General features: G+C 30.3%; 2 protein-coding genes across 2 annotated transcripts in view; one reads left to right on the top strand and one right to left on the bottom strand.

Annotated features, from left to right (window-relative positions):
- Nucleotides 1–1481: 1481 nt before the first annotated feature.
- On the bottom strand, nt 1482–6745 carry LOC134681075 (rRNA methyltransferase 3, mitochondrial-like). The gene is made up of 4 exons (XM_063540485.1): nt 6349–6745; nt 5204–5445; nt 4137–4295; nt 1482–2061 (listed from the first exon to the last, which is right to left on the bottom strand). The coding sequence occupies exons 1-4, from the start codon at nt 6720–6722 to the stop codon at nt 1490–1492; spliced, it is 1347 nt and encodes a 448-aa protein (XP_063396555.1). The 5' UTR covers nt 6723–6745; the 3' UTR covers nt 1482–1489.
- A 17-nt stretch (nt 6746–6762) lies between these two features.
- Nucleotides 6763–20479, top strand: part of LOC134681077 (glyoxalase domain-containing protein 4-like) — a 47073-nt gene continuing 33356 nt past the window's right edge. The window contains exons 1-4 of the mRNA XM_063540486.1: nt 6763–6988; nt 9964–10013; nt 12076–12196; nt 13109–13247. Coding sequence (XP_063396556.1) covers nt 6899–6988; nt 9964–10013; nt 12076–12196; nt 13109–13247 — 400 coding nt within the window. The 5' untranslated portion in view covers nt 6763–6898. The remainder of the gene's footprint in view (nt 6989–9963; nt 10014–12075; nt 12197–13108; nt 13248–20479) is intronic.

Raw genomic sequence — 20479 nt, forward strand, 5'->3', positions numbered from 1 at the left:
TCTGTCCGTTTGTCCCATTTCAGGTTAAAGGTTTTGGTCAAGTAAGTTTTTGATGAAGTTCATGATAAAGTCTGATCAACTTCAAACTTAGTAAACATGTTCCCTATGTTATGACCTTTCTAATTCTAGTGCCAAATTAGAGATTTTATCCCATTTTTACAGTTCACTGATCATAGAAAATGATTGTGCCGATGGGGCATTCTTGTTATGCCTGGATTAAGTGTTGTTCTTGTTTGCCATCTGTGTGTACGTATCAAAAGTGGTTATCCATTCTCCAACTTAAATTTACTCCAACCAAATGTTATGAAATTTCACACAATGCTTATTTCCACAAAATTAAAATCATTTCTAATTTGGATGGTGTAACTTTTAATGTTCTTGAGTTATGCTGTTGATTGTTGTACAAGACTGGTCTAGTTGCACCCAAATTGACAATATTAATTTGTTTGTTGTATAATGCAAATATTTATCTCTCCTGTGAATGACATCATAAGTAAACATCCTATTTGAATTTGTTTGTTGATGGTTGCATATGTTCAGAGGACATTATTCCATGCATACTGTAATTTCAGAAACTATTGGGTGCATTAGTTATTGCATTTTTGTCAATTTTGACTTAAATGCGATTTTAATTTTTACAATTTTGAGAAAAATCCTGTTTAATAATTCAAAATGTGACTTTAATTTATTGCGATTACAACTCTGTTGCATTTTTCGCAATAATAAAAACATTGCAATAATTTCTGAATTTACAGTATTCAGGATGATAACATGATTAATTCTGTAATCTGAATAAACCTTCTTAAAACTAAGACTGTATACACATTTTTTCCTTTAAAGAATATAGTACAATTTTTAGAATCCAGAAGAAGTAAATATCCTTTAACACAAGAGAAAAGGAAAGCAATACAAATGATGAAATGCATATTCAGGACGAGAACATGATCATGTGATATGAATACCTACCTGCTTTATACTAGATCAAGACACAGAACCATATATTTAATGTGTAAGTTCTCAATGATAGAGCTCCTGGCACATTATTTAGACTCTAGTCAACAAGTCTTTGTTTTTACTCCTAAATGTCATATAAAATTGTGAATGGATAAGGGGAATGTGTCAGAGACAACCTGACCAAAGAGCAGACAACAACTGAAGGCCACAAATGGGTCTGCTTAGGGAAGGAGCTGAAAATTATAAATTTTTCAAGTCTTTGATTTTAATATGCAGAAGTCAGGGTGGTGAATTTTAACAAAGGAAAAGAATTTCCCCAAACAAGCGATTCACTTTAAGATGAACAGTACAGAGTATTCTGTAAACAGTACATTTGAGCAACAGGTAGGTTTGAAAAATGATTATCTTAAGCAGAACTTTACCAATTTTTTTTTAAGGAAAGTGTAGATTATCTCCCTTGTTTTTTTGTGTGTTTTTTTTTATGTTTTTTAAAAACATTGAAAATCAAGCATCACAGTCTTAGGTACAATAAACTTTAATATGACAATTCATTCTCCACACCTTCATTGTTCCTGTCTTTTACTGTATACTGCTTATGAATTTCATACAATAAAATGCTGGCAGTTACAGATGAGTTTAGGGAGTTTATGCCTGTTGCCATTGGTAACATAACACACTGTCCGTCATTGTCATGTGTAATTTTACGAGCGTGTACACCAAATCCACCCATTTCTCCTCCTACAAATAACACTGTATGATCACCTAATGTGAAATCAACTTCTGTGTATAGGGAAACATTTAGAGGAAGTCTATTGTACATTTCAAATTCTTGTCTTTTCGACGTAGAAGTATCGCCAAGTTCCTCTTCAGTAGATACTAATGAGTTGCTATTGTCTTGAGATTCTTCATCCATATCACCATAGTCTGGTTTTGTGATGTCATCTAATGACCAATCTGTTGGACGCCTTGTGTCAGCGATAAAAACAGTGGATTGGTTGGGGATATAATTGATGACATTGTCCCAGGACAAATTGTTTATAATTGGTACTCTAAAATGTCCTCCAGCACCTGATCGTAGAACTTTGGAATTCCATATATCTACACATCCTAAAAAATATACAGAGATTAGCATTGCATAAATAGAGTATCTTTTATTCCATGTGCTTGTAATAGAAAATACAGTAATTTTGCTTATGAGTTTTGTGCCTATACAAACATGATCCACAATTCTAAACAATAGACATCATACAATTTTTAAACTATAATGACAGTGAACATTTGTATGTGCAATAACTCCATGGATTGTCTCCCTTACTTATGTCCTACTTCAACCTCAACTACTGTAAATTAAAAAAAAATATGTGTATAGATATAGGAAGATGTGTTATGAGTGCCAATGAGACAACTCTCCATCCAATTCACAATTTATAAAAGAAAACCATTATTGGTCTTCAACACAGAGCCTAGGCTCACCAAACAGCAAGCTATATTGGGCCCCAAAATTACTAGTGTAAAACCATTCAAACAGGAAAACCAACGGTCTAATCTATATAAAAAAAAAATGTATGCATTTATTATCATGAATCCTTGTCCTCTGACAAAAATGGGGAATCTAGTTTATATAATTGCAAAATTTCTATAAATAAAATAATCACTACTGAAATTTTGAATGCAAGTTTTATTATTCATTGTTTGTAATTGCATACTTGAAACTATCACATTCTTCAAATAAATAAAATCATCAGAATTATTTCATGATATAAGACATTTTGTAGAATGTCATGAATGTAGATCAATTTGATAAATTTACAATAAAAAAGAAGGTTGAAAGTTTTGAGTTATGTTAGGGGACAACCATTTGATATTCTGGGGGGGGGGGGGGCAGGAGGATTTGTTTTTGATCGGTTATTTATTTTTGTAAACTCAGAAGACAGATTATTCATTTTCTGCACCATTGAAGCAAGATTTTTCATTTTCATTAAAGCAAGGGACTGATTATTCATTTTCACAACTATATTTATGATATTCGAAAAACATACAATTTTTTAAATATTTGTTAATTATGAATAATACGTGTATAGTCAAGTCATTATGTACAATTTATTCAGAAAAGATCATTATCCCCTGCAGAAATTTTAAGATTCAAGATTTCATTCATAACCTCAGACACATACTTTTGTACAAGAGGACAATATAATATACAAACATTTTAAGATAATACATAGCGATACAGGACAAACGAAACACAAAAACATAGTAATAAGTATATTATAAAAGATAATTGCTATACTAGTAATTAGATTAAGTATTTCATAATTTTCTTCACGAAATGAATCATTTATATTCCAAAGTTATATACATAATATATTGCATACTTACAAAGTATAAAAGTTAATTCAATTTGGTTTGACCAAACCTAGCCTATTTTAAAAGTATTTTAAAACATATTTTGCCGAGCGGAGCGAGGCAAATTTTTTTTGGAAGGGTTTTGGAATGCTGAAGGCCCAAGAAGCTATAGACCTGCTGAGTTATTTATTTTCAATACATTGCAAGTCAGGTTATTTATTTTCAAACTACCACAGAACAAACCATTTATTTTTGTGATTATCAAGGCTGAGTTATTTATCCAGAAAAATGTGATGTAAACACAGTATTGGTGTCATTTCTGGTTTTAAATACTTATTGAAGACAACTTTATTCTAAACTCAATTCAGATAAACTTTCCCATATAAAAATTACTGTGGATTCATTTATTTTTCGTGGGTATCAATTTTTTGGTGGATTGCTGAAAACTTGAATTATATTTGATTGTGTGGTTTTGCCAATCTCTGTATACAACGCCTATTGAAAGTATGATATTCGTTGAACATTTAAATTTGAGGTTAACCTATACCCATTAAAACCACGAAAATTGGTATCCAATGAATAATAATGAATCCACAGTAGATCATTTTATTTGGACATGCCTGAAATATACTCTTCTGCATTAGCGATACTGAATGACATTTTAAAGTGACAATTGCAATAAAGGATATATTAGTTCTTGTATATCGCATTTGAATTTTCTCCAAATCTTAATGTTCAAGGACACCCTTTTTCCCTTCCAAATGAACAATTTTAGGACTTTTAAGATCTTAATATTATCAAAAAAATCCTATAAAGTTTCTGTATGTAATTCTCACCAGGTAGGGTGATAAACTTAGAACAGCCCACAGCAGCAGCAGTTCTCACTAATGTTCCCATGTTTCCTGGATCTCTCAAATTATCACATATCACAGTTAATGGTAACTCTGTAGTTCTTGGAGAAATTGTCTCCCCTTCATTGGGAATTTCAAATATTCCTAAAATTAAATGCAAATATTAAACACATTAGACATAAAACTATTAGTCAGTTTTAATCTAAATTGACTGGACAGAATAGGGTAAATCTTCAAATCTGAGGGCATAAATGATTGATGATTTCAAATTGATTACCTTGTAAATAAAAGTAAAGAATTGGTATTTTTTTTTTAAGTAAAAGAGTCTGACAAATATTTGCAACATTGGCAATCAGTGACAAATTCTTAACATCTTGGTAACTGTAGCATTAATATAATATAATAGTGTGTTGTTATTATGTGAGTAGGAAGAAACACCAAATTTTTAAATTCTAGAAAATACAAATTTCGGTTACCTTGGAACTACTCTTAAAACATATAAATTATCTCAAATTATAAAAATCGATACAGGTACAAACAAGACATCATCACAGTTCCCCCCTCCCACTTGCACTGTGCAGTGGCCAAAGTTATAATGAGAGGTATCATTGTTAAAAGAACTGCATATGGCAAATATCTGTGAAGTACTTAGTGTCTTAGAAGTCAATAATTCAATAAAATTGAGAATGGAAATGGGGAATGTGTCAAAGAGACAACAACCTGACCAAATAAAAAACAACAGCAGAAGGTCACCAATATCTGTATATTGTAATATGAACATTTTGACATTATATACATTTGTGTTTGGAATTTATTTTCAAATGCAGTTTATGTTCACTCTTTTTTGAGTAAAATTTAGCCAACAAAGTATATAAAACATATTCAATATTTTTTTTTTTTAATTTTAATTTCCATATAATTATGACTTTAATCAAGAGGACACCAGAACTTGCCTTAGTTTACATTAATTCGCTCAACATTAGAGAAACAATGCATGAAATAAAGTATGTGTATATATGTTGAACTGTTGTCTTTAAATGATTTTTAAATACCTAAAATTCCTTGTGGTGTATCTGTTTCACACCATATCTTAAGATTTTTATGTGGAACTTTGTAAACAGGACAGTCAATCATTTCTGCTGGAAATTTGTCCAGGACATCCAGTTTGCTGAAATAAAGTGCTTTCATAGTGGCTTTGGCTTTTAATGCATCAATGATCAATCTTCTGCCCTCCAGTAAAACTTCAGATCTTCTTCCTTTCTGTTTTTTAGAGTTTGCATTCATTACTATCTGACTGAAAAAAATAAATGATTAATTTTAATATTACATGTACCTAAATTTATACCATGAATACATACATGTATCAATGTTCAACCTTGTCAACAGTTCCATCCTATAACAACCCTCTGTTGAATGCTTTTATTCATGAGTATTCCTCCTGGGTTTATTTTGTTTTAAAGAACTCTTGCATAGAACAAGAAGATAACTACAATACTACAATGTACTTCACATTTAATACAAAAGACTTAAACTAACACAAATACAAGGGGTACAATCAAAATCACGTGATGGATATACACACACCGGAAGTAACAGTCGAGCAGACCGCTTGAAAGGTAAGTAGTCGTATTAACTTGTTTATATCAATAAAATTTAATAAATAAGTTAGTGCACCGAATGTCGGATACTATCTTGTTTTGAAATACACAATTATCCTTGCTGGAAAGCGTGCAGTTAATGCTAACACTTCGACACAGTTCCAAAATTTCACCAGATAACTGTGTCGAAGTGTTTGCAATAGCTGCACGCTTTCTAGCAAAAACAATTGTGTATTTTAAAACAACATACTATCCGACATTCGGTGTGCCAACTTATTAATCAAAATTTAATTGATATAAACAAGAAAATGCAACTACTAACCTTTCAAGCGGCGAGTTCGACTGTAACTTCCGGTGTGTGTATATCCATCACGTGATTTTGATTGTACCCCTTGCCATAACCTGCAGGATTAAAACCCTCAACCTCAATAACGCTTAGCTGACTGAGTCAAAAAAGATTTTCTCTATTAAACTCAATCAGTTAGACTAAATGTGGGGCGATTAGGTGTGGGGCATTTTGCCAGAGGGATGATTAGGTGTGGGGCGATTAGTTATGGTTTAGGTGCATGACTAGCTGGAACTTTGAAAGTGAAACTCACTTTAATTTCTTTGATGTATCAGTTTCTTCAATTCTTGAGTACTCAATTCCAATTCCATTTGTGTGGTAAATCTTTGTATTTTGTTGATGGAAATTCACATCATCTTTATTACGTGTACTATCTTGCTTTGATTTTCTAGAGATCAATAAGTTCTTTTGCACAGGATCGTTTGGTAAAAATTTAACGTTAGAATTTTTTCTCGGATCTTTGATTTTTACTCCCATTTGATTTAGTTTTTCTCGTTCTTGTTCTGGAGTTATGACATTTATAGGTGCACGACGAAATCCTCCTATATAATTTCGACTGACAAGCTTTAAAATTCTTCTGTGACACAAAAAACTTTTATAAACCGTGTCTCTCATGGGCGCAGCCATTTTTTTTCTAGTCCAGGTTTTTCAGGAGCTTGGTATATGATTTTTGATTACTTACAAACGTTGTGAAGATTCTAAATGTTTGGCAAACTATATTATAAACAGATTGAACTGGTGACAGTGGTGTAGACACATTTTACACTTTTGAGAAGTGACAACTGTAAAAATAAAACCAAACCATGGCAACACGCAGAGCTTTACATTTTGTATTTAAAGTTGGAAACAGGACAAAAACTGCAGAGTTTTATAGGGATATTCTGGGCATGAAAGTAGGTACAGATCTGATCTGTAACTTTAGTCTTCGCAAGCATTTGTGTATAGTCTTTCAACTTTGCAACAAAACATTGCTTTCAACTTATTAGCTAATGAAATAGTTAAAAGTAATAGTTTCGAAAGTCCATAAAATCAATAAGGGATGAACTTTCAAAATATATCATTGCTATTACTGTATTAGACGAATGATGTCCTCCGGGACACATAAGACAATGTAAGAGTTGCCGTTTCACAGCTTAGATATAATCATGATAAAGATTATTTTTATTGATGGAAATTGATATTGTTCATGTCATGATCATGATGATGTTGAGTTGAGTTAGTAATTGATCAGGTCAATAATGAGTCCCAAAAACTATGTCGCCTTGAATGTTTTTGTTGTTGTTTTTTTTGGGGGTAAAAAATGTCATCTTTCAAAATAATTTGTATCACTAGTCTGCTTGTATAGATAGAACCTGTCTTCTTTAAATAAAGATTAGTCATGAAAATGAACTCTTGTTTTTTCCTTATACCAAAAAAATAAAAAATAAACTATGTTATATTTAAAACTAAATAAATAATTGTATAAATCAAAAACAAAGAAAAAATGTAAAAATTGAAAATACAAAAATATATGACCAAAAACAATTTTAAACAAGAAATATTTTGTTAATCTATGTTTTGACAAAATTTATCCATATCAATTATTAGAAACATTTTAGTCCAGTCAATCTAGCATAAATTTGACCCTAACCTGAAAGTAATTGCAACAGAAGATTTTTAAGTCTTAATCTTTAGCATTATAGTCCAAATATACACAGAAAAAAATCCCATAAAATCTAACTTGAGGAAAACTAAAAAAAATCACCATTTCAAATTCTTATGGAGATTTGCATTGAAAAGGGAAATAACTCTTGCAAAAAAGGCAGAAATATCAATAAAAATTGATACAAAATTATAACTTTACCGCTCCTATTCATCAGAATGTATTGATTCTTGTTTTTTTAGCGGTCTTTAGAGTAAAACAAACAACTCTAAAGGTGTTTTTATATATTTTATCAAGCTATAATCTAGATTTTCGTAATTTATTAGTTGACCATGTATTGAATTTTTCAACATGTCAAGGTGAAGAATCTCAAATTTAATAAAAATAATTAAGCATGTATTCTTCTTTTTTTGTTTTAAAGTTTCCTAAGATAAGTTAGTTGCTGAAAAAATATAATATACAGATATAAACAATACCAAATTTTCACATTATTTTTTCAAAATGGTTACAAAGCTTCAAACTTGCAATTCTTTAATGAAAAATGTACAAAAAAAATAAAACTACCCATAACACTTTGGTTTTGTACATTTCATGAGCAGAAGATTATATAATTTAGTCAAATACAAACTTATAATTAACCCCATCAAAGAATCCTACTATACATAAATTTCAAGAAAAACAACCAAAAACTGACCAAAAAAGACTAATTTTTGCAAGAGTTATCTCCCCTCCCAATGTTATTTCCATAGGAAATTTAAAATGCTGATTTTGAGTTTTCCTCAAGTTAGATTTTATGGGACTTTTTTCTGTGTATATAAAGGTCATAATACTATAGATTAGAATTAAAACATTTTCTGTTGCAATTAGTTTGAGGTTAAATCTTAGTTTGACTGGACTACTTACCAGGCATGCACCTGAAAGTAAACATCAGTATGTTGATGGTTTTCTGTAACAAAAGAAGAACTTACAACTGATAATTAAGGAATATATTATATATACAATAAATCAGTTCAGCAATCTAATGTAGTTATAGAACCTGTGTTCACGCTTTGCTTGCATGGATCTAACTATATTTTGTTGTTCTTTCTAGTTTACCATGTTTACCTTCTTTTCTGAATGCTCTGTTTTTGTCATACTGAAACCATGGAAACTCACCTTCAAAAAATTTTCAACAATAATTTCTTTGGCTGATGTATACTAGAACCTAGAGGAAAACAGAGCATCTTCAGATCTTTTTAATCAAAGAATGGACACAGGTTCGGTATTTAAATCAGATTGTCAGTTCAGTAAAAGTACAAGCACACTTGATGAATAATTTATAACTATATAAACTACATGACATTGATATTAATCAAAAAATGAAAGTCAAGTGGGTAGAAATGTCTGATGCAACAATGCACCAGAATGCCCTCATGATCTTGCGATGAAATAAAATGAGGTTCTAACATTGTCAAATGAATGCTAATTATTACATGTATTATGATCCATTATTATTTTTGGGATACTAAATTTCAAGGATTTCATGGGCATATAAATTATAAGTTATAACCATAGATTTAATTGTTCAATGAAGTACACGTTTTACGTAGGGGTGAACATTAAACAGATATATCATGTTAAGGAGGGGTATTTGCGAAAAATACCAGTCGAGAGAATGTTAAATTTCACGAGCCGTAAGGTGAGGGAAATTCATTCTCACGACTGGTATTTTTTGCAAATACCCCTCAAGAACATGCTATATCTGTTTAATTACACAGAATGTTAATGTTCAATAACGCATTGATGATCGTGACGTTACAAGTGTCCAGTCGGATAGAGTATTTTTTGGCAAATACCAGGGTAGAGAAGGTAAAAAAGGCATATCCTTTTGGCAAATACCTCGGCGGCATTAAAAAATCAACGATATTCATTTGATAACAGTAAATTGGTGAGAAATACACTGGCTATCAACCAATCAAAACCCAGGATTCTTACATAAGGTGTAATTAGAAATAAAGTAGCACACAATTTTTTCTCATTCCATGAATGTTGCTATCCACAAAAACATGAAAAATCAATGAATCCACTCGTCATGCTAGTACTTATACATGTTATAGTTTTATTAGAAATGTATTTAGTCAATTATTTCAGTGATGATTATAATAGTCATACTTATTTGTTTTCTCATTATTATATATATTATATAATAGACTAGACCCTATTTAAAATGTAATGTATTTCTTTCAGTTTCTACGACATGAAGAATTTGAAAAGGGATGTGAAGCTGCATGCAATGGGTATATTAATCATTTCTAACAAAGAATTCTTTTTTGTAACAATTTCATATTTGTGGGAGAAATATTAAAGGAACAAAAAGGGAGTGAGTCTCTTCTAGGTGAATTAGTACAAAAACTTCATTTTACATCTACAGGGTTATAATAATAATAAAAATAATAAATTCTTTATTTTAACATGTTTAAAGATGGTTAATAACTCAGTTAGTTACAATAAACTAATCTTCCCTTAGACCCTCAAACTTATAAGTAAAAATGTTTAGATGCTTTTAAAAAAATAACTGAAACAAAAGAGCTTTTCCTTTTCTTTTGGTTTGTTTCAAATATGTGCAATGATTTTGAAACACCATATCATTTCTCTTCTCTTATTTAGCATGTACATTTATTTCTAATGTTAAATATGTATCAAAATTGTTTCATAAATGTATAGCAGCAGAGTGTGAGTACAAGCTGTTGCTAATGTAATGAAATGTTTAAACACATGCATGACATGGGTTTTTTTTTACAAAGTATTCAAATTTTTCTTACATTTTATAGAAGAGACAGGTGTTAATGATTGTTAAGACTTGTGTGTTATTTACTGATGTTGTACAATCAATTTGATTTGACTTCAATAAAAAAATACTGAGGGGGATTTTAAATTTTCATTATTTGATGCCTTTTACTTTACTATTAAAGATTACCATGTATTTCTCAAATAAGTAGGAAGAATTTGCACCACATAGAAAATACTGTAACAATCTAAGAATGCAATGCTAGAAAGATTTCTCATTTGCATATTAAAATTGCCTACCGATATGTTTTGAAGTGAAATTTGATACATGAAGTTACATGTTTTTATCAGGAAAGTCAACAATATATAGTGATACATGTAAATACTATTTTTCATCAGTACACTGTTTGAATTTCATTGATTTTTAAATGAAAAGTGACAGTATCATTTTTGTATCATGTAGGTACATTTGTATTTACAGTCAGTAACTATGGTAACTATGGTGAGACAAAAATTTATCAGTTAAAATAGTAACAGCCAGTTTATTAATCTTCAGTGTGAAAATAGAAGAACAGCATTAATCAAACATAGCTTTATTTGATACTGATTAATGTTTTGTTATGCATACAGCCTTCTTGACTAATATTAGTAAAAGATAGCACTATTTTCTTAAATTTTGCCTTGATCTTGATTGGTGGGGGCATTAAGTTTAACTCTTGTTTTATATAATTTTCCACCTGAAGTAAGAAGATTGATATACATGGTTTTCCTTGGTCAAGTAAAGTGAGAATACAATCACGCCCTAAGAAAACATCATTGACATTGCCTAGGAAAATAGCAATAAACATGATAAACAGATTGTCCAAATGCAAGCTACGATCTTTCTCCTTGTTCAAGTCTCTCGATTACATCTCATCTCAAGGTTTTCACATTTCAATGCTATTCTTGTTGTAAACATCAGCAAAATTAACCCTATAATTCCTTGAAATGGCAGCTCCTGCAATATGGGCCACTTTTAAGTGGCAGATATATAGAAAATACACATCTCTTGGTGATTTTGTTTAAGATGGTTGTATTATGTCATACATAATGAAGAATGCTCAGAACATTTTGACTTTAACTGAATACTTTAAAACTAATAACTTTATGAAATTATTTGTGCTTTTTGAGCTATTTAAAATGTTCCAGTTATCTACTTTTGAAAGGACCAACACATTTGCATATTACATAAGCTTGCTTATCTTCGTGCAAAGTTCTGCTACTAATTCTAGTGTTATTTTACACCTTTACTATTTTTTAGGTTATTGGCACATTTGCATTTTTAAGTTCAGTGTTTTGGCACATTTGGAAATTTGTGTTGTTGGGCACTTCTGCTTTTTTCCTGTTTATGTATGATACCCCAACTAAATAGGAACTACAGTTCTAAAATGAAGGAAAACACATTTGGGAAACTCTCAGACTGGCAGATTCACTATATCATTTTTACAAAGATAAATAAACATAACAATATTTCGTGCTGAAGACCATCCTGCTATTATTACTTGATAATATTTGCTTTTCTGATAATTTCAGGCCATATGATGGTAAATGGAGTAAATCTATGGTGGGATATGGACCAGAGGATTCACATTTTGTTGTAGAATTGACATACAACTATGGCATTGGTGCTTATAAATTAGGGAATGATTTTAGGGTTCGTATATAGTATACATTGTAGTAAGATTATTTTATTTGTATTGAATCTATGTATTGTGCCTTAACCAAAGAATTCAAGATCATTGCTGTTCTTCAACCGATCAAGGCAGAGGGGAATAGTAATGGTTGGTATACATCTCCTTCCCCATTTGTAATTTCTCAGGAAGTCTTGTGACAGAACTTCATGTTCTCTTAAGTTAAGACATGTTGTCCAATTTTTGCATACAGTTATGAACACATGCTTCCTCTGAGTACAAGGACTTGAAAAATTGTATAAACAGAAATTTCCAATATCAAGCAAGCCCTAAAAGAGTCCTTCTTGGACTGAAAAAGTTACATATAATGTCTAATAAAATATGAAAATCTAATATAGTCAAAATTTACTTCGAAAATGCAAAGGTATACCAACTTTCAAATATCTCACACTGAAGGTAGCGAGTAATAACTCGGAGAGACATTGAACAAAACTGCACTAATTTAAAATTAATTTGCATCAACCATCACACCATTCAGTGTTTTTAAAGTCACATTCAGTGGCACATGGCAAAACCCATAATTAATTATATTAGATTTACATATTGGATATCTTGGACCTGTCTTAGAGTTAAAATGCCTCCATGGAGATGATAATTTGTGACTATAAGTATCAACCCTCTTATAATATTGACTATTGACCCTGTCACATAGTAATTGAGTAATTCATACTCATAGCCATGCTTGAGTAGATTTTGAGTTGAGTATGCCTCTAGATCTGCTAGTCCAATTACCTAATTGAAAACAAGCTCTAGCATAACATATCAAATAACAGCTTTTGATTCAATCTTTTTTATGACATTTCAATTGTGATAAATTGGCTACCAGCACTCATTTTAAGTACTCGGTAATTTTCATTTGTAATGTTCTATTTCAGGGTATAACCATTCATTCCAAAGACATTATAAGAAATGCCAACAAATTAAACTACCCTGTAGTAACAGATGGAGAGTCACAGATTCTGACCTCTCCTGATGGGTATAAATTTATTGTCATGGAGAAAGAAACAGAAGGAGGTATGTCAATTACTCTTAAAACAGAACAATTCTTCAATTTGTATACCAACTCAAGATCCTTTCAGTGATCTGATGACTAATTGAGGACAGTCACCTGTAAATAGCTTTTCTAAATTTGTCTCTAAAGTATAAAACAGATGAAAATCTTAAATTAAAAGCATATCAAAGGGGGAACTAATGTCCAACTCTACACATAGACAGCAGTCAGAGCTCTGACATAAACAAGTCAGAATAAACTGACTTCTTCAAGTCAGAAAATGTTTTGAAATTCTGACCTGTACGGGTCAATTTTTGTTTTGCGTAGTTTTCCATCGAGTCCGTCAAACCAGAAGTTATTTTGAATTTGCCGCCGATCAAAGACACATACGATCACGTGGTTTTTTGCGAGAGATCACGTGTTTGAGAGTCGTTGTTTTGGGAGTTTCTCGAACGAGAAGTTATTGAAAATATAGTGATTATTTACGTTTTTTTAGTGAAAATCTAGGTCAATGTGGTCATTTTCAGATGGTAATTCATATTACCTCCGTATTTTCATGGCCATTTTAATATTTTTTACGTGTAAAGAAGGTCTTTGCAAGTGATTTTGTTGCTGTTTTATGAAGGCGCGTGACCTGTAAATACGGAAGCGTGGCCTTTGAGATGACCTGGTGTCTGACAATTCTGACTTGTTCAGGTCAGAAAATGTTGTTATGATAATGAACTGTTATTTTCGGGAGACAACTCGTGTTGTCTTAAACAGTATTAACATTATTAACCAGTCAGTGCAATTTTAAAAGTGAAATTATTGCTTCAAGATGAACATCGTCACGTGATTTTTCTATTTTTAAACTCAATCATGAATTGACTTTTAAACCTTTCCGAGTTTGCGGCTTATTAAATATATTTGTTTTTTCGTTTCTCCCAATGAGAAAAACGATCTTTTGAATATTGATATTCATGAAAATGAAATGAAAATAGGAATAATTTAAATAAAGGAAAAAGGAAGGGAGGGTTTAACTAAAGAACCAAATATTTTTTTAGTTTTATTTTAAAAAAAAAAGGATTTTAACTTGAGAACATTAAAAGATTCACAAAACGGGTTTTCAGTTATGATTATGGAATATGATATTAAAAATAAATCAAATGAAATGTAGGGTGAGTCTCAAATGGATAACCCCTACCCTGTCATTTAACTTGTGAACAGTCGAGAATCCTGCCCCCTAAACTCAATTTGTTCTCTCTGTAAAGTATCATGAAATATACCAGGCAAGTCTCTATGGGTCGCCCAACCCCTTGTCATTTGAGAAAAATCTTACATCTTGAAAATGATAAGATCCCCTTTAAACCATATATATTCCTTTTTATAATGTCAAATTGATTTGAATGAAATAAACTGGGCTAGGCTCTGGGTTTAACACCCCCCCCCTTGCCATTTGTGAATGTTCTCATATTTTGTAAACGGTCGAGATCCCCACCCATAAACCATATATATTCTTGTATGGGAAAATAAAACAAACCCAATGAAATATAGGGGAAGTCCCTTGGGGGGGGGGGGGGGTCACACCACCCCTCCTGTGTGAAAACATGTAAATGGTCAAGACCCCCACAACTGTACCATATATATAAGTGTAAGTGACAACAAGACAAATCAAATGAAATAAAGATAAAGTCCCTTGGGGTCACCCCACTCCCTTATGTTTGTAAATTTGTAAGCGGTTGAGATCCCCACCCCTTAAGCCTATATATTATTATATGGGACAATACAACGAATCAAATAAAATAAAGGGAAAGTCCATGGGGGTCATCCCCATCCACCTTTCTGAAATGGTCTGGATCACCACCCCTTAACCGTATAATATTCCTGTTCGTCATTTCAAGAAGATTTGAATGACATACAGGGTCAATCCCTAGAAGTTACCTACATGTATGCATATCACTTTACTAGACCAAACCAATTTTTACTTGAACTTGCTCAATGTCAGGCGACCATGGGAATGACAAATTATTGGAGCTTTGTTTGAGAGACCTCCTAACAGCATCCTGTTACAATTATTTTTATTTGCTGAGAGACCACCTTTACATATTATATTGATCAGTGTTTGTGCAAACAGAATTGTCTATTCAGTATTATTTTCCTCTCACATGAATCACTTCTTATTAATTACATGGCATATATGTTTTCCTATGAAGTTACCGTACCCATCTATAATTCTTACCCCAGATGCATAGCCACATAAAGCATTAACCTTTTATTTAAAATATAGATAGTCTTTGTTTCTACAGAAGTGAGAAGAACATTGGAAGTCAGTATGTTCCGACTTATAAAAGTATGAATGAAACGCGCGTCTGGCATACTAAATGACAATCCTGGTACTTTTGATAACTATTCTGACTTTAATTCAATAAGACTCAGAATGATCTGAAGATACTGACTTGTTTTTAATGTTATGAGTATTTTAGAATATGAATGCTCTTGCCATGCTAGTACCATAAGAAATCCTGACAAGATTTTGTTCCCAAAAAATATATATTAAAAATAACAAGTGTACAATTGAACATAATTACAAAGTTATAAATGTTGCTAAAAAATCTATTTAAAAACACCCAATAGATAGTTATCATTCAACTTTTACATGTATTTAAAAAACAGTGAAAATATTATGTATTATATGTACCGCTTCTTGAAGGACAACAAAGTCACCAAACTTAGTCTGATTTTCTAAGTATTTTCTCCTCAACATTTTTTTAAAACAGAACATAATTTGACCTATTTAAGTCAGTTTACAGAAGAAGAAAAAATCCGATCAAACTAGGTTTCTTCATCTTAGCCCCCCCTTTTTTCTCCTTATCTGAATCTTCTACTGTTGAGTTAATTAATTGATATTTTTTTTTAAGAAACAATTCAGTCAAATGGTTTTTGGAATAATGTTTTTACAATCAAAAGTTTTATATGTTAACATAACAGAAAAAAAGTCATGAAAATACAAAAATAAAATAATTTTTTAAGATATTAATTTGATGAAATTTGTTAACAAAATACATTTGAATATAAAATATACCAAATACATTTTTTTATAGTCCTCATTATTGTGACTTTGGGGGACCTTATTTCGTCAGTCTTTTATCTGGTTTCCCATACATTTTAAAATCAATATGAAAATCCTAGACTTTAAAGTTGAAATAAGTTTAGTTTTGACTGACTCTTTGAAGTCAGAACATGAATTTGACCAGTTAAAGTCAGTTTACAGAGATAAATTAAATCCAATGAAAACTATGTCTTCTTCTTCTAAGCCCCCCCCCCTTTTTCCCATTATCTGAATCTGCTACTGTTGGGTTAATTAATTGATAGGTTTATTAGAAACAATTCAGTCAAATCGTTTAAAATTAATATATTCTGATTTTCCAATACATTCTTAAATGCATATGACAATGCCAGACTAAAACGTTGTACTAATTAGCTAAAGTGAAGTTTTTGACTGACTCTTTGAAGTCAGAACATAATTTGACCTGTTAAAGTCAGTTGACAGGGAAAAAATGTCCAATCAAAACTAGGTCTTCTTCCTTTAAGCCCCCTCCATATCTGAATCTGCTACTGTTGAGTTAATTAATTCATATTTTTTTTTAAGAATCAATTCAGTCAAATGGTTTTTAAAATAATGTTTTTTTAAAACCAAAAGTTCCAAATCTTAATTTAACAGAAAAAAGTCATGAAAATACAGAAATAATACAATATTTTTTTTTAAAATAATTTGATGAAAATCTTTAGAAATCAAAATGCATTTGAATATTGAATATATCAAATAAAAATGTTCCATCATTTTTAAATCAATATGAAAATCCTGGCCTTAAAAGTTGAAATTAGTGTAGTTTTGACAGACTCTTTGAAGTCAGAACATGATTTGACCTGATAAAGTCAGTTTACAGGTGGGAAAATCCAATTAAACTAGGTTTCTTCATCTTAGCATCCCCCTTTTTCTTTATCTGAATCTGCTACTGTTGATTTTAATTAATTGATAATTTTTTTTAAGAAACAATTCAGTCAAATGGTTTTTAGAATATTTTTTTTACAACTATAAGTTCTATATATGTAAAAAATTCATGAAAATGCAGAAATAGAATAAATTTTTAAGATATTAATTTGATATAATTTGTTAACAAAATACATTTAAATATAAAATATACCAAATACATTTTTTTATAGTCCTCATTATTGTGACTTTGGGGGACCTTATTTCGTCAGTCTTTTATCTGGTTTCCCATACATTTTAAAATCAATATGAAAATCCTAGACTTAATTAAGTTGAAATAAGTTTAGTTTTGACTGACTCTTTGAAGTCAGAACATGAATTTGACCAGTTAAAGTCAGTTTACAGAGATAAATTAAATCCAATGAAAACTATGTCTTCTTCTTCTAAGCCCCCCCCCCCCTTTTTCCCATTATCTGAATCTGCTACTGTTGGGTTAATTAATTGATAGGTTTATTAGAAACAATTCAGTCAAATCGTTTAAAATTAATATATTCTGATTTTCCAATACATTCTTAAATGCATATGACAATGCCAGACTAAAACGTTGTACTAATTAGCTAAAGTGAAGTTTTTGACTGACTCTTTGAAGTCAGAACATAATTTGACCTGTTAAAGTCAGTTGACAGGGAAAAAATGTCCAATCAAAACTAGGTCTTCTTCCTTTAAGCCCCCTACATATCTGAATCTGCTACTGTTGAGTTAATTAATTCATATTTTTTTTTAAGAATCAATTCAGTCAAATGGTTTTTAAAATAATGTTTTTTTAAAACCAAAAGTTCCAAATCTTAATTTAACAGAAAAAAGTCATGAAAATACAGAAATAATACAATATTTTTTTTTTAAATAATTTGATGAAAATCTTTAGAAATCAAAATGCATTTGAATATTGAATATATCAAATAAAAATGTTCCATCATTTTTAAATCAATATGAAAATCCTGGCCTTAAAAGTTGAAATTAGTGTAGTTTTGACAGACTCTTTGAAGTCAGAACATGATTTGACCTGATAAAGTCAGTTTACAGGTGGGAAAATCCAATTAAACTAGGTTTCTTCATCTTAGCATCCCCCTTTTTCTTTATCTGAATCTGCTACTGTTGATTTTAATTAATTGATAATTTTTTTTAAGAAACAATTCAGTCAAATGGTTTTTAGAATATTTTTTTTACAACTATAAGTTCTATATATGTAAAAAATTCATGAAAATGCAGAAATAGAATAAATTTTTAAGATATTAATTTGATATAATTTGTTAACAAAATACATTTAAATATAAAATATACCAAATACATTTTTTTATAGTCCTCATTATTGTGACTTTGGGGGACCTTATTTCGTCAGTCTTTTATCTGGTTTCCCATACATTTTAAAATCAATATGAAAATCCTAGACTTAATTAAGTTGAAATAAGTTTAGTTTTGACTGACTCTTTGAAGTCAGAACATGAATTTGACCAGTTAAAGTCAGTTTACAGAGATAAATTAAATCCAATGAAAACTATGTCTTCTTCTTCTAAGCCCCCCCCCCTTTTTCCCATTATCTGAATCTGCTACTGTTGGGTTAATTAATTGATAGGTTTATTAGAAACAATTCAGTCAAATCGTTTAAAATTAATATATTCTGATTTTCCAATACATTCTTAAATGCATATGACAATGCCAGACTAAAACGTTGTACTAATTAGCTAAAGTGAAGTTTTTGACTGACTCTTTGAAGTCAGAACATAATTTGACCTGTTAAAGTCAGTTGACAGGGAAAAAATGTCCAATCAAAACTAGGTCTTCTTCCTTTAAGCCCCCTACATATCTGAATCTGCTACTGTTGAGTTAATTAATTCATATTTTTTTTTAAGAATCAATTCAGTCAAATGGTTTTTAAAATAATGTTTTTTTAAAACCAAAAGTTCCAAATCTTAATTTAACAGAAAAAAGTCATGAAAATACAGAAATAATACAATATTTTTTTTTAAAATAATTTGATGAAAATCTTTAGAAATCAAAATGCATTTGAATATTGAATATATCAAATAAAAATGTTCCATCATTTTTAAATCAATATGAAAATCCTGGCCTTAAAAGTTGAAATTAGTGTAGTTTTGACAGACTCTTTGAAGTCAGAACATGATTTGACCTGATAAAGTCAGTTTACAGGTGGGAAAATCCAATTAAACTAGGTTTCTTCATCTTAGCATCCCCCTTTTTCTTTATCTGAATCTGCTACTGTTGATTTTAATTAATTGATAATTTTTTTTAAGAAACAATTCAGTCAAATGGTTTTTAGAATATTTTTTTTACAACTATAAGTTCTATATATGTAAAAAATTCATGAAAATGCAGAAATAGAATAAATTTTTAAGATATTAATTTGATATAATTTGTTAACAAAATACATTTAAATATAAAATATACCAAATACATTTTTTTATAGTCCTCATTATTGTGACTTTGGGGGACCTTATTTCGTCAGTCTTTTATCTGGTTTCCCATACATTTTAAAATCAATATGAAAATCCTAGACTTAATTAAGTTGAAATAAGTTTAGTTTTGACTGACTCTTTGAAGTCAGAACATGAATTTGACCAGTTAAAGTCAGTTTACAGAGATAAATTAAATCCAATGAAAACTATGTCTTCTTCTTCTAAGCCCCCCCCCCCCTTTTTCCCATTATCTGAATCTGCTACTGTTGGGTTAATTAATTGATAGGTTTATTAGAAACAATTCAGTCAAATCGTTTAAAATTAATATATTCTGATTTTCCAATACATTCTTAAATGCATATGACAATGCCAGACTAAAACGTTGTACTAATTAGCTAAAGTGAAGTTTTTGACTGACTCTTTGAAGTCAGAACATAATTTGACCTGTTAAAGTCAGTTGACAGGGAAAAAATGTCCAATCAAAACTAGGTCTTCTTCCTTTAAGCCCCCTACATATCTGAATCTGCTACTGTTGAGTTAATTAATTCATATTTTTTTTTAAGAATCAATTCAGTCAAATGGTTTTTAAAATAATGTTTTTTTAAAACCAAAAGTTCCAAATCTTAATTTAACAGAAAAAAGTCATGAAAATACAGAAATAATACAATATTTTTTTTTAAAATAATTTGATGAAAATCTTTAGAAATCAAAATGCATTTGAATATTGAATATATCAAATAAAAATGTTCCATCATTTTTAAATCAATATGAAAATCCTGGCCTTAAAAGTTGAAATTAGTGTAGTTTTGAC

Source organism: Mytilus trossulus, chromosome 8 (assembly GCF_036588685.1).
Source record: "Mytilus trossulus isolate FHL-02 chromosome 8, PNRI_Mtr1.1.1.hap1, whole genome shotgun sequence".
Taxonomy (NCBI): Eukaryota; Metazoa; Mollusca; class Bivalvia; order Mytilida; family Mytilidae; genus Mytilus; species Mytilus trossulus.